Source organism: Cydia amplana, chromosome 16, assembly GCF_948474715.1.
Source record: "Cydia amplana chromosome 16, ilCydAmpl1.1, whole genome shotgun sequence".
Lineage (NCBI taxonomy): Eukaryota > Metazoa > Arthropoda > Insecta > Lepidoptera > Tortricidae > Cydia > Cydia amplana.
This window is the reverse complement of record NC_086084.1, coordinates 2,226,852-2,249,219: the sequence shown is the minus strand read 5'-3', so window position 1 is coordinate 2,249,219 and position 22,368 is coordinate 2,226,852. Positions and strand designations below refer to the sequence as shown.

Sequence of the window (22,368 nt, the reverse complement as noted above, 5' to 3'; positions counted from 1 at the left end):
CGTAGAGTTTGTCAGTCTTGGGGTTAGTCTTGGCCTGGCCGATGTTTCGTACTCCCTGCTACATTTACAGTAATGACATTGACAGTTACTTGGCAGTGACAGATACCAGTCGGATATAGGACTTATCGGTCTTGTCTTGGGGTTGGTCGTAGCCTGGCCGATGTTCCGTACTCCCTGCTACATTAATGACATTGACAGTTACTTGACAGTGACGGATACCAGTCGTATGTCGTCATATGGCTTGTCAGTCTTAGGGTTGGTCTTAGCCTGGCCGATGTTCCGTACTCCGTGCCACATTTACAGTAATGACATTGACAGTTACTTGACAGTGACGGATACCAGTCGTATGTCGTCATATGGCTTGTCAGTCTTGGGGTTGGTCTTGGCCTGGCCGATGTTCCGTACTATCCATACTACATTAATGACATTGACAGTTACTTGACAGTGACGGATACCAGTCGTATGTCGTCATATGGCTTGTCAGTCTTGGGGTTGGTCTTGGCCTGGCCGATGTTCCGTACTCCGTGCCACATTTACAGTAATGACATTGACAGTTACTTGACAGTGACGGATACCAGTCGTATGTCGTCATATGGCTTGTCAGTCTTGGGGTTGGTCTTGGCCTGGCCGATGTTCCGTACTATCCATACTACATTAATGACATTGACAGTTACTTGACAGTGACGGATACCAGTCGTATGTCGTCATATGGCTTGTCAGTCTTGGGGTTGGTCTTGGCCTGGCCGATGTTCTGTACGACCTCCATGCCGCGGACTACGCGACCGAATACTGTGTGTTTGTTGTCTAGCCACGGCTGAAACAAAAAAACATCCAATTATTAGGGTATTTGACTACTAGTCAAATCAGTTTCTATTTTCGAACTGTCCTAAACGATTTTGCTACTATGGAATTTATATAAAACACTAGCTTGTGACGTCACAATCAAATTACCTACTTTATTTGATACGGGTTTTAAAATAGAAATTGTCTAAAAATAACTGCTGTCTACGTTTCTCTATTAATCTTCTGGTGCTTTATTTCATGCATGGTATAAAATAATTTATTTTAAATACAGTAATGTAGAAAAAACGCTAACTTTTATACCTAAGAAATTATGTGTGACCAGCCGGGCTAGCACATGATTAGCGCGACAGTATCTCGCGGCGAGATAGACTACCCGTCCCTCTTTTATTAATGTAGTTAGAAAAAGACGGGTAGTCTATTTCGCCGCGAGATACTGTCGCGCCAATCATGTGCTAGGGGTGCTGACCAGAATACCTATGTGAAGTCACAACCTTTAGGTAGCTAGACAGTGGTATGGCATGTTGCTCCCAAGCCGAAGGTCGCGGGTTCGAACCCCGGCTAGTACAAATGAGTTTTTAAGAACATGTGTACTGAATATCTTCGGAGCAGGAAAACAGCCAAGAAACTGGACTAATCCCAATAAGGCATAGCTTTCCTCTAGGTCTAAAAAAGAAACCACCATAATAAATCCTTACCGTGGGTGCCAGAGTAATGAAGAACTGGCTGCCATTAGTATTGGGTCCTGCATTAGCCATGCTGACCGTGTAAGGTCGGTCATGTTTCAAGTGAGGTTTGACTGTGATATGATGATGATAGTTACCGTGGGTGCCAGAGTAATGAAGAACTGGCTGCCATTAGTATTGGGTCCCGCGTTGGCCATGCTGACCGTGTAAGGTCGGTCATGTTTCAAGTGAGGTTTGACTGTGATATGATGATGATAGTTACCGTGGGTGCCAGAGTAATGAAGAACTGGCTGCCATTAGTATTGGGTCCGGCATTGGCCATGCTGACCGTGTAAGGTCGGTCATGTTTCAAGTGAGGTTTGACTGTGATATGATGATGATAGTTACCGTGGGTGCCAGAGTAATGAAGAACTGGCTGCCATTAGTATTGGGTCCCGCGTTGGCCATGCTGACCGTGTAAGGTCGTTCATGTTTCAAGTGAGGTCTGATTGCGATATGATGATGATAGTTACCGTGGGTGCCAGAGTAATGAAGAACTGGCTGCCATTAGTATTGGGTCCTGCATTAGCCATGCTGACCGTGTAAGGTCGTTCATGTTTCAAGTGAGGTCTGATTGCGATATGATGATGATAGTTACCGTGGGTGCCAGAGTAATGAAGAACTGGCTGCCATTAGTATTGGGTCCGGCATTAGCCATGCTGACCGTGTAAGGTCGTTCATGTTTCAAGTGAGGTCTGATTGCGATATGATGATGATAGTTACCGTGGGTGCCAGAGTAATGAAGAACTGGCTGCCATTAGTATTGGGACCTGCATTGGCCATGCTGACCGTGTAAGGTCGGTCATGTTTTAAGTGAGGCTTGACTGCGATATGATGATGATAGTTACCGTGGGTGCCAGAGTAATGAAGAACTGGCTGCCATTAGTATTGGGTCCTGCATTAGCCATGCTGACCGTGTAAGGTCGGTCGTGTTTCAAGTGAGACTTGAACTCGTCTGCGAACTCGCCGCCCCAGATGCTTTCACCGCCAGTGCCGGTGCCTATAAATTAAAAACATAATGAAATCATTGAACAAACTATCAAATGTGCGAGGAATCCAATCTAGGATTTATAGCCCAGTGGTTAAGATGTTTGACTTTCAAACCGGAGTTCGCGGGTTCGAGAGAAAACATTGAGTTTTTTTTTTATTCAATCATTTTGATGTGTGTCAGTCGCTTTTCAGTAAAGGGAAACATCGCGAGTAAACCCGTTTAATCCCAATGAGACCTTGTTGCCCCACTGGATTGCCAGTTCAGATGACAGTCGCTTTAGTTAAAACTAATGCCTTGTCAAATCTTGGAACTTTTATATGTGTTGATCTTTTGACTTTAGGAAATATAATTTATACAAAACATTGTGTAATAACTAACCTCCTTATAAAACTTTACGGGCCTGATTTAGTTAAATTATGTTTTATCCAAAGGGATTTGTAAGAAAGCTTACAAATACATAAGTCAAAATGACAGATAAGGACAAACGATTATTAGTTGAGGTTTGTAGCGCGTTTATGAATAAAGGGGTATATGAATACATGCGAATAGAGACGGCCTTATTCATGACACTCACCTGTAGGGTCCCCCGTCTGCACCATGAACCCCTTAATGACGCGGTGGAAGATGTGCCCGTTGTAGTACCCGTTCCTGGCGTGCACGCAGAAGTTTTCGGCGGCGCGCGGCGTGTCCTTGCCGAACAGACGGATGTGGATGTCGCCGAGTGACGTGTGCAGGATGGCCTGCTCGTATATCCGTTGGACGCCTGGGAAACAATTAACATATAGTCTGTCAAGCCAAGAAAAAAGCGGCAAATATAAAATATTGTAAGCGCGAAGGGTAATCGTCCCACATAAATTTTGAATTTCGCGTCTTTTTCTACTGACAAAGTTTATAAACTTAAAACTAAACACTAGCTATTTAGTCGATAAAACGGCGTGGCTCCTGTGTCGGATTCGGCAGTTTGCCCCGGAACCTCCGAAACACGACACCCTTCGGCCAGAAGTCGGCGCACTCGATGGTCCCCTGCAGCGCTCGCGCACGCGCACCACAAAAGAGTTGAAGTGCACGTAGTGGCGCGATCGAAGCGGGAACACCCTCAGCGTGTAACCGGTCTTCTGGTGCACATACTCCACCACTTCAGCAGCCGTGGCGGTGTAATGCAAGCGCGATACGTACAGCGCCTTACTCGGTGTAGCAACCTGCAAGCCAGAATTAGCCGGTTCGGCGGTACCACACTGCCTACCTGCATGCATATTACTAAAAAAAAGTATAGAATATATAGAATGTGAAAGTTTAAAAGAATTGTCAATAGAATGTATCATTGAAATCTGTGCAGTAGAAATTCCTTCCATGAATTTGGTGATAATAGTTTTGTATTGGCCAAATAGTAGTAGAGAAATGAATATGGTAACAGCACAATTAGAAAAGCTATTAAAAATAATTTGTATTAAATATTGTAATAGAAATATTATAATTGGTGGAGATTTGAATGTAAACTTTCTTAGTAATTCAAGCCAAAGTAAACATATGATTGAACTGTTTAATTGCTATAATTTTGTACAGTTTGTTAAAGAACCAACTAGAGTTACCAATACTAGCTCTACCTGTATAGATATATTGTTCACCAACTTTGACAAAGACCTATTTTCTCATAGTGTTAAGGATTTTGGCCTTTCAGACCATAAAGCAATTACTGTCACTCTTACAACTGCAAATCAGACTAAAAATCAGGCAATGCGCATAGAAAAAAGAATTTTTAATCACACAAGTAATGAACTATTTCGAGCCCAACTACAAACGACAGATTGGAGTGCTCTCATCAAACCAGACCAAAATATAAATCAAAATTTTAACGCTTTTCACGGACATTTAGTGACACTCCTCAACACTTACATACCTAAAAAAACAATAAAAGTAGGTAACAAAAACAAAAAGACTTGGCTCACAAAGGGATTAAAAACATCGTGTAAAAATAAACGTTTGCTAAGAATACTAATATCACAGACAGAAAGTAAAGTATTACATGACTATTATAAAAACTATGAAAAAATATTAAAAAGATCAATAAAAGCATCAATAAAAAATCAGTATACAAAGAGAATAATCTCATCAAAAAATATAACTCGAACAATGTGGCAAGTTATTAAAGAACGTACAAACAAAGTAGTGCATAGAGAAGAAACTAATATAAAATTGGAAATTAATGACAAAATTATAAGCCAACCCCGAGAAATAGCGAATATATTTAATGATTTCTTTATATCTGTGGGAAAAATACAAAAAAATAACATACCCAAAGGTCGCCCGGTAATTTCACCTTTGAATAACTCTATGTATTTATACCCAACAAATGAGCGAGAAATTGAAAAAATAATTATTAAACTTAAAAATAAAATTACTTCTGGCTTCGATGAGATACCCCCGACCCTAGTAAAATACTGTAAAAATGAATTAACAGGACCTCTATCAGATTTAATTAACCAGTCTTTTAGAGAGGGCACCTTTCCAGACTTATTAAAGATATCAATAATAAAACCTATACCTAAACTAAAAAATGCAAATCATCCTCAGCAGTATAGACCAATATCTTTGTTGTCCATTTTTTCGAAAATATTTGAACAGGCAATGGCACAGCGTTTAAATTCGTTTTGTGAGAAATTCGAAATTTATGATAACAATCAAAATGGTTTCAGAAAAAAAAGGTCCACTATAACGGCTCTTTATGACTTTATAAACGAAGTTCTCAGAGTGATTAATAATCGGAAATATGCAATAGCCATGATGTTGGATATGAGCAAAGCATACGATAAAGTTTCACATGAAATTCTTAAACAAAAGCTTTATGGTATAGGTGTTCGTGGTTTAGCTCTCAATTGGTTTTCCTCTTATTTGAAAAGTAGAGTACAATACGTAGAAATTTACCACCATGATTATAAAAATAAACGCATGATTAAAATTAGGTCTGAGAAACTGAATGTACAAAATTCCATCCCACAGGGCAGTGTTTTGGGCTGTATCCTATTCGTAATTTACATTAATGATTTGTCTAAAATCTTAAGTACAAAGGCCGTGCTATACGCCGACGACATCTCCTTAATATTTGAATGCAACGATAGTGAGGACCTAAACAATAAACTACATTGTACTTTTAAATTAATATTAGATTGGCTGAATGATCATAATCTCCAATTGAATATTTCTAAAACTAAAATCATGCAGATAAAACCTTATCAGAAGCCAGCAATTGATATGAACCCTTGCTATAATAATGAATCATTGGCGGTTGTTGAGTCATGTTCTTTGCTAGGTGTCGAAATAGACTCCTGCATAAATTGGAAGGCACATGTTGATAAAATCTCGATAAAATTATCCAAATTTACATATGCCCTCTCCATGTTGAAGAAATGTACAGACTTAAAAGCTGCAACTAATGCTTATTATGCCTATGCCCATTCTTGGTTATCGTATGGTATCATTTTATGGGGGAATAGCACGAACGTAGAGTCGTTGTTTTTGCTACAAAAAAAGTGTATAAGAATACTAGCAAATATAAATGACATGGAGAGTTGCCTCCCTTATTTCAAAAAAATGAAAATATTAACGTTAACTTCACTGTACATTTTTGAATTGTGTAAATTAGTTAAAAAACAAAAACATTTATTTGAGCGAACAAGAGATAACTTTCCAAGGAATCAAAATCTGCGGAAAAGAAACAAATTAGCTAGCACTTTCACAAATCTAAAAATAGTGAATTCCGGTCCTTACCATATGGCAGTTACAGTATATAACAACATACCGTTAGAACTAAAACATATAGAGAAAGATTCAACATTCTTTAAAAAACTAAAAAAGTTCTTGGTTGAAAACTCATTTTACAATATAAAGGAGTATCTTAATTATAAGTCTTAATAATGTTAATTGCTAGTGTGTGCTAGTTTTATAAGTATTAGTTTTTAAGTCTTTATGTATATTGCTGTGCCCCAACGGGGTTTATGCTGGAACATGTAAATACTATAAAATCTTGTAAAACCCATAAAAGCAATAAATAAATTATGAATTATGAATTATGAATTACCTTCTTCTTTCTTGATACCAGTGTGAAATCCTCCTCATCCATACTGGCAACAGGGAGCTTCTCCTTGGGAGCCGCTCGCTCTTCAGTACCCTTTACAGGTACACTAACCCGGTTCGATGCGACTTTCGGACCGGCGACGACATCCGCGTAAACACGATGACGACATGATGATTTGGAGGAGGCGGGGGGAGGGCGCGCGCGCGGGAGGCTCGCGCGCGGCGACACAGCTGAGGCGACACATTTGACAGTGTCAGCAACTCGCAAACTGACCGACTCGGCGCTCGTGGCTAGAGCTCGTGGTTTTATGTGTAAAGCTTACCTTGCCCCTCCGTCGCCGAGATGATGTCTTTCTTAGACAGTTTCTCATTCAATATGTCTCTGTCAGCATCCGGACTCTTGATGTCATCGGGACTTCTTCTAGAAAACATGTAGAAGCGGTTCTTCTTGTAGGCCGTGCAGAACATATACCTTCTTAAGACCCAGTCTTTCTTGCAGTTTCCAATTTTTAAGTATGTCCTTTTAAAAGGACATTAGGTCTTAAGAGGACATTTATCGCGTGTAAAGCTTACCTTGCCCTTCCGTTGCAGAAATGATGTCTTCCTTCGACGGTTTTTCATTAAATATGTCTCTGTCAGCGTCCGGACTCTTGATGTCATCTGGACTTCTTCTAGAAAACATGTAGAATCGGTTCTTTTTGTAGGCCGTGCAGAATAGCGTCGGGTCCGTCTTGATGTTGAGCAGGGTGGGGTTATCTGAGCCTTCCATCTCGAGGGTTGAGGCCACTTTTGTTTGGTTGGTGCGGCCCTGTGGACAAATTCATGGTAACATTTATAGATAGTTGAAATAATGAATAAAGTTCATTCACGAGAACCGGCTGTGGAATGAACTTACTTAAGAGATTACTGTAAAGTACTATGTAAACAAACTATGTACTAACTATGTAAACAAACTATGTACTAAGTTACTAACTATGTAAACAAACCGCCATATTGAAATTGTCTCTGAATTATGAATTCACTAGTGATTTTTGTTATATAGTTAGCAAGTTCCATAGCATGACACTTTAACTATGAAGTTATTCAAAAGAGGAGTGTAAACATTTAGGGACTTCATAATTTTTTAAGTAATTATAATATTTCATAGATATTTGCAATTGTATTTTATAATCGGAATCGAGTTCTGAGGACACCCGCCACTGCTATCTACTTGTTTAATAATGTTTATTAGGTACTTATAAATCATAAAGCCTGAAAGTCGACTAGCAGAACTGATAATATCCGCTACTTGACGCTAGATGTCAACTACTAAATAACTCGCGTTCTTGTAAGAAAACTGATGTATGGAGTTACCACTCTTTCTTTACTAATATTAATTCCTCCTAAGGCCCAGCCATACAAACGAAACATCCAAAATTTGCCACTGAAATTTGAACCTAAACTGTAGGAAATAGAGTTGATTTTGCGCTGTTTGAAATTTGAACTAAACAAAGCAAAAGCGACTATGTTCCAGTTGAACATGGTTTAAATTACATCGAACTGAATAGGTACTACAGGTACCTTGGGCCTTAGTAGGTTAAGGTACTAACTGACCTGGAAAAGTGCTAAGTGCAAAGGCCTTAGGTTTTCCGGCTTGCCTAGCATGGTGACGCAGCGGTTGGTGACCAGGTTGACGATCTTCACCCCTAGCATGGTGGCGTACAGGACAAAATGGCCGCTCGCGTCGAAGGTTATGTTCGCGTAGTGGACAGAGTCGGATTTTTCCAGGTCTCGTTCGGTGGCCATTCTGTGGATTGTAAAATTTTGTGAGGTCTAAACATGATAGCGCACGCTAATTTAGCTTTTAGTCAGTAGCGAAACTTGTGACATCTGGTGTCAAGCAGCGGTACTGATAGTTCCACTAGTTGACGTTGGATGTAGACTACGAAATAACTCGAAATAAGAAAACTGATGTATGGAATTACCACTCTTTCTTTCTATGCTATAAATAAAATAAAAATAGCTAAGATATTTCGCAGAATATTACGTGTAGAACTAGATTACAACCACAATTCTTTTTACCTCCTCTCGCTTGCAGAGGTTATACATAAAAACGTCTATCCGTTCACCAGGCCTAAAACAAAGTAAAATAAACATGTGTTGAATCCCACCTGCGTCCGAACTCCATGTTGGGCAGCTGCTGGTGCTGGTGCTGCAGCTCCTGGAACCGCTGCAGGCTCTCGTCCAGCACCTTGCTCAGCCTGACACGACCCTGCACAGCCTCACCTCCGTCCGAACTCCATGTTGGGCAGCTGCTGGTGCTGGTGCTGCAGCTCCTGGAACCGCTGCAGGCTCTCGTGCAGCACCTTGCTCAGCCTGACACGACCCTGCACAGCCTCACCTGCGTCCGAACTCCATGTTGGGCAGCTGCTGGTGCTGGTGCTGCAGCTCCTGGAACCGCTGCAGGCTCTCGTGCAGCACCTTGCTCAGCCTGACACGACCCTGCACAGCCTCACCTCCGTCCGAACTCCATGTTGGGCAGCTGCTGGTGCTGGTGCTGCAACTCCTGGAACCGCTGCAGGCTCTCGTGCAGCACCTTGCTCAGCCTGACACGACCCTGCACACCCTCACCTGCGTCCGAACTCCATGTTGGGCAGCTGCTGGTGCTGGTGCTGCAGCTCCTGGAACCGCTGCAGGCTCTCGTCCAGCACCTTGCTCAGCCTGACACGACCCTGTACACCCTCACCTGCGTCCGAACTCCATGTTGGGCAGCTGCTGGTGCTGGTGCTGCAGCTCCTGGAACCGCTGCAGGCTCTCGTGCAGCACCTTGCTCAGCCTGACACGACCCTGCACACCCTCACCTGCGTCCGAACTCCATGTTGGGCAGCTGCTGGTGCTGGTGCTGCAGCTCCTGGAACCGCTGCAGGCTCTCGTCCAGCACCTTGCTCAGCCTGACACGACCCTGTACACCCTCACCTGCGTCCGAACTCCATGTTGGGCAGCTGCTGGTGCTGGTGCTGCAGCTCCTGGAACCGCTGCAGGCTCTCCTCCAGCACCTTGCTCAGCCTGACACGACCCTGCACAGCCTCACCTGCGTCCGAACTTCATGTTGGGCAGCTGCTGGTGCTGGTGCTGCAGCTCCTGGAACCGCTGCAGGCTCTCGTCCAGCACCTTGCTCAGCCTGACACGACCCTGCACAGCCTCACCTGCGTCCGAACTCCATGTTGGGCAGCTGCTGGTGCTGGTGCTGCAGCTCCTGGAACCGCTGCAGGCTCTCGTGCAGCACCTTGCTCAGCCTGACACGACCCTGCACAGCCTCACCTCCGTCCGAACTCCATGTTGGGCAGCTGCTGGTGCTGGTGCTGCAACTCCTGGAACCGCTGCAGGCTCTCGTGCAGCACCTTGCTCAGCCTGACACGACCCTGCACACCCTCACCTGCGTCCGAACTCCATGTTGGGCAGCTGCTGGTGCTGGTGCTGCAGCTCCTGGAACCGCTGCAGGCTCTCGTCCAGCACCTTGCTCAGCCTGACACGACCCTGTACACCCTCACCTGCGTCCGAACTCCATGTTGGGCAGCTGCTGGTGCTGGTGCTGCAGCTCCTGGAACCGCTGCAGGCTCTCGTGCAGCACCTTGCTCAGCCTGACACGACCCTGCACACCCTCACCTGCGTCCGAACTCCATGTTGGGCAGCTGCTGGTGCTGGTGCTGCAGCTCCTGGAACCGCTGCAGGCTCTCGTCCAGCACCTTGCTCAGCCTGACACGACCCTGTACACCCTCACCTGCGTCCGAACTCCATGTTGGGCAGCTGCTGGTGCTGGTGCTGCAGCTCCTGGAACCGCTGCAGGCTCTCCTCCAGCACCTTGCTCAGCCTGACACGACCCTGCACAGCCTCACCTGCGTCCGAACTTCATGTTGGGCAGCTGCTGGTGCTGGTGCTGCAGCTCCTGGAACCGCTGCAGGCTCTCGTCCAGCACCTTGCTCAGCCTGACACGACCCTGCACACCCTCACCTGCGTCCGAACTCCATGTTGGGCAGCTGCTGGTGCTGGTGCTGCAGCTCCTGGAACCGCTGCAGGCTCTCGTCCAGCACCTTGCTCAGCCTGACACGACCCTGCACACCCTCACCTGCGTCCGAAGTCCATGTTGGGCAGCTGCTGGTGCTGGTGCTGCAGCTCCTGGAACCGCTGCAGGCTCTCGTCCAGCACCTTGCTCAGCCTGACACGACCCTGCACACCCTCACCTGCGTCCGAACTCCATGTTGGGCAGCTGCTGGTGCTGGTGCTGCAGCTCCTGGAACCGCTGCAGGCTCTCGTCCAGCACCTTGCTCAGCCTGACACGACCCTGCACAGCCTCACCTGCGTCCGAACTCCATGTTGGGCAGCTGCTGGTGCTGGTGCTGCAGCTCCTGGAACCGCTGCAGGCTCTCGTCCAGCACCTTGCTCAGCCTGACACGACCCTGCACAGCCTCACCTGCGTCCGAACTCCATGTTGGGCAGCTGCTGGTGCTGGTGCTGCAGCTCCTGGAACCGCTGCAGGCTCTCGTGCAGCACCTTGCTCAGCCTGACACGACCCTGCACAGCCTCACCTGCGTCCGAACTCCATGTTGGGCAGCTGCTGGTGCTGGTGCTGCAGCTCCTGGAACCGCTGCAGGCTCTCGTCCAGTACCTTGCTCAGCCTGACACGACCCTGCACAGCCTCACCTGCGTCCGAACTCCATGTTGGGCAGCTGCTGGTGCTGGTGCTGCAGCTCCTGGAACCGCTGCAGGCTCTCGTCCAGCACCTTGCTCAGCCTGACACGACCCTGCACAGCCTCACCTGCGTCCGAACTCCATGTTGGGCAGCTGCTGGTGCTGGTGCTGCAGCTCCTGGAACCGCTGCAGGCTCTCGTCCAGCACCTTGCTCAGCCGGCCTGACACGAAATTGAACACACGCACCTATTATACCAACATAAACACACACGTAAAGTATTAACACAGAATAAGTACAAAGGGTCCACTCGTCTCAACTATGAAGTTAAATACGTATAAGTTATTAGGGCAGAACAAATTTTGGGCACTATTTGACAGGATGTACAGAACATCAATTGTAACAAAGGCACAGAATAAATAATAGTACTAGTTACAGAAGATTCACTCTAACAAAACGCGTCTATTACGACAGATATGACCGCTAGGTAGCAAGCGCGAGCAGGCGTCCGTTCCGTAGCGGTGCGCGGCAACTACTGTGGCTAGACACCAAAATTGGTTTAGGCCACATGTACAGTAGGTACAGTCACCTGCAATAATATGTTACTCTTCGAAGGCCGCAACAATATGTGACACGCTCTTGTGCGTTTTTTTTTGTTGTCCCAAACACTTTTTTTCAAATTTGGGTTTTTTTCTGTTATTTCTACTCAGAATCACGAGCTCTTTCTATCCTAATAGGAGAAAAAAAGTGTCCTAAGGTTTTAATTTCCATTCCGTCACCATTTTTCATAGACTTTGTATGGTGGTCGCGTAATGGAAAGATCGAAAAATGTATGGAAATTTTGGGACACTTTCTTTCTCCTATTAGTATAGAAAGAGCTCGTGATTCTGAGTAGGAATAACATAAAAAAACCCAAATTTGAAAAAAAAGTGTTTGGGACAACAAAAAAAAAACGCCCTCTTATGGCACTACAAATAAGATCGTGTCAGATATTTTTGCGGCCTTCGTTGTGTAACATATTCGACGCGACAAAATCGCGGAGTGAGCCACGCCTGCCAAAGGAGTAAACTTTGAACCAAATACCTTTCTGTCCAGGCTGATGGAGGCCATCTTCTTCCCGTCCGGCGAAAACACCACTGACGTCGGGTAAGTCTTGTTTTTCACGAAGTCGAACAGATCCGTGTCCAGCTTAGAGTCGAAGTCCACGTTCTTAGGGAACTTGTATTCATGCTTTGGGCCGGTCCAGTATTCCACTATACCTAAGATGTTTACGTACTTAGAATTAGTGGTCGATCCTTCGGGATAAAGATTTCGTTTCGGCCGAAGTTTCGTTTTCGCTCTAAACACTGCCGAAACTGTATTTTCGGAAGTGTCCAACTGAAGTTTCGGTTTCGGTTTCGTCCAAAGGGGCCGAAACTAGAGCAAAACCGAGCCTTCGGTTTCGGAAAAAAATTCGATTGAAAATTGATAAATAGGTACAGTCAGCAGCAGAAGTTGCTAAGCGGGCCAGGTGTTCAAAATGATCTTGACGCGACTTTATTTTTACGAGAATAAGAGCGTGTCACTTCTGCTTCTGCTGCTCACTGTACATATAGTTAAAATATTGTATAGGTAGTTTTTAGGGTTCCGTACCCAAAGGGTAAAAACGGGACCCTATTACTAAGACTCCGCTGTCCGTCCGTCCGTCCGTCTGTCACCAGGCTGTATCTTACGAACCGTGATAGCTAGACAGTTGAAATTTTCACAGATGATGTATTTCTGTTGCCGCTATAACAACAAATACTAAAAACAGAATAAAATAAAGATTTAAGTGGGGCTCCCATACAACAAACGTGATTTTTGACCGAAGTAAGCAACGTCGGGCGGGGTCAGTACTTGGATGGGTGACCGTTTTTTTTGCTTGTTTTGCTCTATTTTTTGTTGATGGTGCGGAACCCTCCGTGCGCGAGTCCGACTCGCACTTGGTCGGTTTTTTTTAGTCTTTGTTTTACTTTTACAATTTTTACTCAATAATCATCACTCTGTGTAATAAAAACCGTATAAGTTTAAATCAGCAATAAATAAATGCAATACCGGCTTTGTCGACGGAGACCGCTGTCTCGTATACTGGGTTGTAGCGGATGGTGGCCACGGTGCTCTGGTGGAGGGTCGCGAATGTGTGCAGCGGAGCCCCCGAGGCTTGCGTGCCGTCGAATATGTGGATCCTGTTGCTGCCTTTCTCTGAACTGTAAACAGTGTTGGCCGAAAGTTAATGCAAATTGAAAATGCTGGCCATTAACCATTATAAATTGAATCGTAAACTATAATCGTCCGATACGGTTTAAGGTTCAATTTATAATGGTTAATGGCCAACATTTTCAATTCGCATTAACTTTCGGCCAACACTGACTGTAAACAATAGTGACAATGGAATGCACCTACACCGGGCCCAACACACATACACAAATAGAATATCATTTATAAATTGTAAAATAAATATTAACTATTATAGGACATTCTTACACAAATTGACTAAGCCCCACGGTAAGCTCAAGAAAGCTTGTGTTGTGGGTACTCAGACAACGATATATATAATATACAAATACTTAAATACATAGAAAACAACCATGACTCAGGAACAAATATCTGTGCTCATCACACAAATAAATGCCCTTACTGGGATTCGAACCCAGGACCGCGGCTTCACAGGCAGGGTCACTACCCACTAGGCCAGACCGGTCGTCAAATAGTATTTGTAGTGTAAAATAGTAGTTTGTGTTACGAGGGATCAAAATGATATATTTCCGTCAAGGGCGTACATTGAATCCTGAATGAAGCGATGGATCCTACAATAGAATCCCGAACGTAGTGAGGAATTCTAAAGTAGAATCCTGAGCGTAATGAGGGATTCAAGCGTTAACGCCCAAGACAAAATAATTTTAGATACCGTGTGACACATACTGCTTTTCACATCAACTATGAGGAAAATAAAAAAATCTTAGTGTTGACACAATCTGATGCTTAAACAGATTATTTAAACTAAACAAATAATGTGCAAAAAATGTAAAAATAGTGTGCTAGAACAGAAAAGTGTTACCTACTTTGATCCCTCCTAGCAGGGAGGAAAAGTGCCACTTTGATCCCTCCTAGCAGGGAAGAAAAAGCTCTTTTCCGAATAGGTAGTGTGAAAAGTAATCTATATATATAAACGCAAGTGTCCTGACTGACTGACTGACTGACTGACTGACTGACTGATTCATCAACGCAGAGCCGAAACTACAAAAGCTAGAAAGTTGAAATTTGCACACTAGGTTGAATTTATAAAGTGTACAAGAGATAAGAAGCGATTTTGAAAAATTCAACCCCTAAGGGGGTTAAAAAGGGGATGAAAGGTTGTATGGGGTGCAAGTTTTATTTTAAGCTAGGAATTTGAAACTTTGTACAAATGTACTATATTAAAAAACAAGAAAACTAATTTCTGCGTTTTCGAAAATTCATCCCCCAAGGTGGTGAAAAAGGGGTTGAAAGTTTGTATGGAGATCAAATATTTTTGTGAGTGTTGGACTTGAAACTTTGTATATGGGGATATTATTATAAGACGGGAAAAGTAATTTCAGCGTTTTTGAAAATTCATCCCCTAACAGGGTTAAAAAGGGGTTGAAAGTTTGAATCCATTACAAATGCTTTGAAACTTCTTAGAAAGACATAATAGCCGATGACAAAAAAATAGGAATTGCGACGTTTTAGGTAATTCAACCCCTAAGGGGGTAAAAAGGGGATGAAACTTTGTCCTGGGGTGCAAATTTTATTTTAAGCTAGGACCTTGAAACTTCGTAAAAAGGTATTAAATTAAAAAACAAGAAAACTAATTTCTGCGTTTTCGAAAATTCATCCCCCAAGGTGGTGAATAAGGGGTTGAAAGTTTGTATGGAGATCAAATATTTTTGTGAGTGTTGGACTTGAAACTTTGTATATGGGGATATTATTATAAGACGGGAAAAGTAATTTCAGCGTTTTTGAAAATTCATCCCCCAAGGTGGTGAAAAAGGGGTTGAAAGTTTGTATGGAGATCAAATATTTTTGTGAGTGTTGGACTTGAAACTTTGTATATGGGGATATTATTATAAGACGGGAAAAGTTATTTCAGCGTTTTTGAAAATTCATCCCCTAACAGGGTTAAAAAGGGGTTGAAAGTTTGAATCCATCACAAATGCTTTGAAACTTCTTAGAAAACATAATAGTCGATGACAAAAAACAGGAATTGCGACGTTTTAGGTAATTCAACCCCTAAGGGGGTAAAAAAGGGGATGAAACTTTGACCTGGGGTGCAAATTTTATTTTAAGCTAGGACCTTAAAACTTCGTAAAAAGGTATTAAATTAAAAAAAACAAGAAAACTAATTTCAGCGTTTTTAAAACTTCATCCCCCGAGGTGGTAAAAACGGGGTTGAAATTTTGTACGGAGATCAGATATTTTTGAGAGTGCGGGACTTGAATCTTTGTATTTGAGGATATTATTAGAAGACAGGAAAGGTTATTTCAGCGTTTTGTAAAATTCATCCCCTCATTTAAAAGGGGGTTGAAAGTTTGTATGGAGTTCAAATTTTATTTTAAGTTAAGAACTTGAAACTTCGTAAAAATATATGTTATTAAAATACAAGAAAACTAATTTCAGCGTTTTTGAATTATCATCTCCTAAGGTGGTAAAAAGGGGGTTGAAAGTTTGTATGGATATCAAACATTTTTTCGAACGCGGGACTTGAATCTTTGTATTTCGGGATATTATTAAAATACAGGAAAAATAATTTCAGCGTTTTGTAAAATTCATCCCCCAACAGGGTTAAAAAGGGGTTGAAAGTTTTAATCCATTAGCTTTGAAACTTCTTAGAAAGGCATAATAGCCGATTACAAAAAAAAGTAATTGCTACGTTTTTGGAAATTCAACCCCTAAGGGGGATAAAAAGAGGATGAAACTTCGTCTTAGGGTGCAAATTTTATTTTAAGCTAGGAACTTGAAACTTTGCAAAAAGGTATTAAATTAAGATACAAGAAAACTAATTTCAGCGTTTTAAAAATTCATCCCCTAAGGTGGTGAAAAAGGGGTTGGAAGTTTGTATGGATATCAAACATTTTTTCGAATGCGCGACTTGAATCTTTCTATTTGGGGATATTATTAGAAGACAGGAAAAGTTATTTTAGCGTTTTGTAAAATTCATCCCCTAACAGGGTTAAAACAGGGTGAAAGTTTGTATAGGGTTCAAATTTTATTTAAAGCTACAAACTTGAAACTTCGTAAAAATGTATTTTGTCAAAAGAGAAGAAAACTAATTTCAGAGATTTTGATAATTCATCCCCCGAGGTGGTGAAAAAGGGGTTGAAAATTTGTTTGGAGGCCAAACATTGTTTTGAGTGCGGGACTTGAATCGTTGTATAAAGGCATATTATTAGAATACAAGAAAAATAATTTCAGCTTTTAAAAAATCATCCCCTAAAATGATTAAAAAGGGGTTGAAAGTTTGTATAGGGTTCAAATTTTATTTAAAGCTAGGAACTTCAAACTTCGTAAATAGGTATTTAGGTAGTAGGTTTTATTAAATAGAGGACATGAAAATCTTCTAAGGGGGTTTAGAGGGATTATAACGAGGACAATTTTATTCAGTTAGGGGCTTGAAACTTCGTAGGTTGTGAAAGACAAAGTCTCATGCGTTGTATAATATTAATAATTAACAAATGATTAACCGTCCTACCGCAATCTCTTGCTGCACAATGTTCTAAGCTAATGTAGAATATATAACCACCAATATACAAATCCACGCGTACGAAGTCGCGGGCAACAGCTAGTTATTTCTAAAGCAGGTAGGCAGTTGAAATAACTGATAATGCCTGTAATCCAGAGTCATGAGTTTTCAGTGTTGAGTAGAATTAGCATTGTGCTTATCTAATTGATTCTTAAACTCATTGACACTTTGGGCCGATACTACGTCTTCTGGGAGTTTGTTCCAAGCTTTGACCACTCTGTTGCTAAAGAAGTGTCTATGAGGATTATTGTAGGACCTGCGGACACCAGCTTATACTGATGACCTCTCAGACGGTTATTATTGCGTTCTAGCATATAGATACGGAAAATGCTTATTTCCGCACTAGTGCGGGAAAGTAGGACCACCAGCACCATATGTACTGGAATAGTTATTTTCGATACAAGTGCGAAAAAAAGGAAATTCGAAACGAGTGGCGATAAATTAAAACACGACAGAGGGGAGTGTTTTAAATCGACACGAGTTGCGAATTACCTATTCGCACGTGTATCGAACAACGTTTTACAGTACACATGGCACTTTAAAGTTTCGACATACGCACGAAAAGTGCTATTTTACGCACTAGTGTGGAAAAGTAGCCCCATATGTACTTGTAATAATTATTATGGTGCAGTGTTTCAGTTTTCCTGGCCCGAAGGCCGGCCCGCCACACCGCGAAAGAGGCCCAAGAAGATGGTTAGGTTAGTATCCTCGGCCCACGTCAGTACGCATACTGGATGAACCAAGCCGGCCGAAGCGAAGAGACAACGCACGCGCGACCTATGTGCTTTGGAATAAAAATCTTGCCAGCGCGAGTCAACGGAGCGTACAGCGCCATCTAACGGCAAATTGGGTAAACTTTCATTCACTATTATCTGTTATTAGGGTTCCGTACCCAAAGGGTAAAAACGGGACCCTATTACTAAGACTCCGCTGTCCGTCCGTCCGTCCATCCGTCCGTCCGTCCGTCTGTCACCAGGCTGTATCTCACGAACCGTGATAGCTAGACAGTTGAAATTTTCACAGATGATGATATAAAATAAAGATTTAAGTGGGACTCCCATACAACAAACGTGATTTTTGACCGAAGTTAAGCAACGTCGGGCGGGGTCAGTACTTGGATGGGTGACCGTTTTTTTTGCTTGTTTTGCTCTATTTTTTGTTGATGGTGCGGAACCCTCCGTGCGCGAGTCCGACTCGCACTTGGCCGGTTTTTCTTTACCATTTTTCGATAAAACCACAATATGGATACATAACGCTGTATGGCGCCATGTGTTTTATGGTAACTAGATTTTCAACTGCGCATTTTTGACAGCCAGGGGCAAATTTCTCGAACGATATTAGTCTAATATTAGTGTGTTGTCAAGATACAATTTGACAGTTCGTGGGCTAATAATATTAGTCTAATATCGTTCGAGAAATGGACCCCTGATTTATCCTCGTAAGGTTCAATATTCAATATATGTACATACATATTGGCTGCAGTCTAATTCAAACTTTTAACCAAATAAAATAAAGTAGCATTTCTTTTGTTTCATTCCTTTTTAAAACAAACGAAATTCATTCCGATTTACTTTTTGTGTGGTGGGCCTTACGAAGTTAATAACTTAATATCAAAAATTGTGATTCTGGGCTATAACCGCGAAATTCAAAGTATCTGTCTCTCTAATCTAATTACACCTTCATTGGAGTAAAAGAGAAAGATCCCGGAGAGAATTTCGGTTTTCGCGGCAGCCCCTCAGTGTACTTTAGGATCCTTACACTGCCAATGCTGAAATGGGATCGCCGGCAGAATGCACCCACTCCACTCGGTACGGCTCAAACTCCACTGTGAACATGTTGATCATATCTGGAACATACAAAATGGTGGCATTTTAATGGCCACTTTGGTGTCATTTTAGTGGACAGTCATCATGGGGGGGAGGATGATGATAGCATGACGTAGGAAGAAACGGGGTCATTTTAAGCATGATTTATGGATGATTTTAGGGGGGGGGGTCAAAAATCGTCAAAAATAGATGACGTAATTTATGAACAGCCCCTTGGCTAGAAATCTGATAAAGGTATTTGTTAGAAAGTAGGAGTTCGTGTCTAAAGGTGGTATTCCACCTGTCCAATCTCTTTATCCAATGTGCATTACGTCTCACTATCTAATTAAGTAAAATGTGAGACGCAAATACACATTGGACCAAGATATGTATTGGACAGGTGGAATACCCTAAGACCCTCAAAAGGAGTTGTATTCACAATTTAATTTAAATTTAATATGTGACGTTATCTATGAAAAGGGACCTTATTGTCGATGGCGCTTACGCCATTATTAACGATGATCCGATATAAATACAATGGCGCGCGACGCTGTGCGGAGTCGGCGCCATCGAGAATAAGGTCCCTTTTCATAGATAATGCCCCATATAATGTCACAGAGTAATATATTTATAAACACACCACAATTGTAAGCTACTATTACGGAAGACTGGTGCAATACACATATCTCTATTAAGTACTTTAAAAGAGGCATCAGCACAGATGTGAAAAGTTTAAAATAAATATTTTTCATTTTCATTATTTTCATTTTTCACAGAGTCCTTAACACTTCGTTTTACGTACCTATATAAGCACTGATCAGTGTGAACGAATTTAAACCTATTATATTAAACATTACAAAATGCTTTAATACCATCTTAGAGTGGTTATGTTATTAGCTTCATACATTCGAGTTTCTCTAAGTGCTTTGACATACGAAGGGAAGTGGAGTTGAAGGATTCCAACTTTAGCTAACTACATCTACATGTTAAATTTAAAATTGGCATGCATTGCTTACCAAAATTGACAACATCAAAGACTTTGAGCGTTTTCTCCGGAGACGCAGTGCACAGAAGAGACCCGGTGCTGTTGGCCGCGATGTCACTGATGGTGGAGAGGTGGCAGCGGAAATGCTTTACAAACTCTATGCCCTCCTCCTGAAATATCACAATAAAGGGGTAATACAAATACAAATATTTATGTTTCCAAATTGACGTGACAAGAGACCTTAGTAATTAAATTAAAATTAACTACAGAATATGTACAACAGCTTCTTAGAACAAACAATAGTCCTCACAATAGCCTTCATACTTGATCAAAGTATTTTTTTTTTGAAGTAATGCCTCACTGGTTTGAAACAGAGGGGTCCACACAGAACAAGCTGGCTTGTGAGGAAATTGCCGCACGAAGCCGCTTTGTCTGTGTGGATGTGCCTCAGCTGCATGACCTTAGGCAAGGCACATCTCCACCGACAAGCTGATTCGCGCAGCAATCTCCTCGCGAGGCTGATGAAGGCTGATTTGATGATTCTAACTAGTTACGACGTTCAACGATGAATTTACAGTCAGCTTCAAATAGATAATAACGGCCAAAGTGCCCAAATATATTGTACAATGTGCAGAGTAGAAACACTAAAAGCAATGTACATTAGGGTGGAGCGTCGTTGTATGGGAAAAAATAAAAATTTGATTATCAATGTGGAACCGGTACAAAAAGTTGCAGTTTGTCATGTAGATTATAGTGATTATATCAAGTTTCAAAATAAACACTACTTTTAGCCCTCTACCCAGCCGCTAAAGAAATTAATAAAGGTAAATTTTCATCAATTATTTAAATATACTATTTCACTAATATGTGTACATTTTATTGAAATTATATAATACTTAATAAGCGTATAATAAGTTATTACCAAAAATTTTGTGCCTTTTTCAATATTTATGAAATAATAAAATTTCAAACTTTCATATTAAACAGCAATTTCACGCAAAACAAGGAAAATGCTACAGTGTAAAAAAAATATATGAGTCATTTTTTTTTGACGTTCTTGTGGCAAAGTAACGGTGTTATTGATTACGAAAAGTATCATTTTACTGCAAAAAATGGGTTACTTATATGTTTAAATGAGCGTAAAATTTTTTTATGTTAGGCATATATTTACTTTTACTAGTAGTATTTTTATTATCTTATCACGTTCAAAATAGTTTTCACGGTTCTGTAATTAGTTGTAAACTCCAATTTGTGCACAGTATCTGGGTTAAAGGGCCTTTTCCATAAAACCTCGATTTACGTGGTTTTACCGTGTCATAAAAATATACGTTATAAACAAAAATAAGTATAGGAATCGAGTATATCTGTTACAAAAAGATGTTATTTAATGAATAAAACTTGTTATAAAAAAAATAAGCATAAATTAAATTAATTAAAAATATACATATATTGCTATATATAATCGAATAGTAGAGGGCTAAAAGTATATACCAATATTTTTTTTATTATTTTTCCCTTAAATAATAAAAAATTAGACATCCTTTTAGAGGGGTTCCATTGCTATATTCAAGAATTTTGGATTTCGCTCCACCCTAATGTACATAAACCAGAGTCCGACTAAGCTAATTCTGCAATGACAGCAAGCAATAGTGTGAAAGTGTGGCAGTGCCACCATAAATGTCAAATTCCAATAAAAATATGATAGACTCAAAAAGTACCTGTTTCTTCCAAAATTTGAGGTGTCCATCTTGACTGGCCGTGACAACGAAGTCAGTTTTGGTGACAACCACATGTGAGACCACGTCTCTGTGCATGTAACTCCGCTCGTAGGTCTCCGAGGACGGCAGGTTCTCCAAATACAAGGATTCAAACTCCAGAACTGAGGCAAAAACCAAAACATTAGCACATGATAAAATCAATTTATCTTCAAGACATTTCATTAGTTTTTAAATTAAATACATGTCCTTTACATCCTTTGTATTAACTACATTCTACAGGGATAAAATAAGGACACGAATAATTTCGTACAATTATAATTCGCTTAATTATATTGCTATCGCGCCAATGATGCCGCGGGTCAATGCCACTGTACGAACGGGACAGCAATATAATTATGCGCGTGCGATAGAGACAATCAATGGCGGGTCAATGAACTAAATTCTTCGTGGTTAGCGTCCTTTCCATTAAGTACCTTTTCTTTTCTTATGTTTGGGTACAGCAGCCTCTGAAGGCATAGGACCGATCCAGGCGTCGGCATCTTCAGATTCCTCTGCTTTCTCCGGGCTGGCTGGCCTTTTTTCCGCAGACATGTTTTATGAGTTTCTTATTGATGTTATATGCGAGCTAGGCTAGTATAATAAGTATGTTTTGATAAATTAAGATAAGATGCTATGGAATTAGAGCCGAAAACTAAACGACAGTATATATAAGTTACTCTATGCTAAACGAGTTGATTTGACTTTGATTAATAAAATGTCACTAATGACAGTAATGACAGCGTCAAGAGGATGTTTTTTTTTGTGAAAGCATTGCCAGAAGATACTGTTTA

The 22,368-nt window shown here is 41.6% G+C and overlaps 1 protein-coding gene across 1 annotated transcript; it reads right to left on the bottom strand.

Moving 5' to 3' along the window:
- Nucleotides 1-137: 137 nt before the first annotated feature.
- Nucleotides 138-22,214, bottom strand: LOC134655431 (peptidylprolyl isomerase domain and WD repeat-containing protein 1). Its single transcript, XM_063510899.1, has 12 exons — nt 22,012-22,214; nt 21,539-21,699; nt 19,852-19,990; nt 18,789-18,876; nt 13,328-13,479; nt 12,338-12,513; nt 11,384-11,502; nt 8,182-8,374; nt 7,162-7,396; nt 3,092-3,280; nt 2,375-2,526; nt 138-814 (listed from the first exon to the last, which is right to left on the bottom strand). The coding sequence occupies exons 1-12, from the start codon at nt 22,127-22,129 to the stop codon at nt 671-673; spliced, it is 1,866 nt and encodes a 621-aa protein (XP_063366969.1). The 5' UTR covers nt 22,130-22,214; the 3' UTR covers nt 138-670.
- Between the last annotated feature and the right edge of the window lie 154 nt (nt 22,215-22,368).

Coding starts and splice junctions, on each gene's coding strand:
- LOC134655431 (XM_063510899.1), bottom strand. CDS start 22,129: ATGTCTGCGGAAAAAAGGCCAGCCAGCCCGGAGAAAGCAGAGGAATCT. Junction 11,503..12,337: donor CCATCAGCCTGGACAGAAAG/GTATTTGGTTCA, acceptor TTGGTATAATAG/GTGCGTGTGTTCAATTTCGT. Junction 7,397..8,181: donor TGCACTTAGCACTTTTCCAG/GTCAGTTAGTAC, acceptor ATTTGTCCACAG/GGCCGCACCAACCAAACAAA.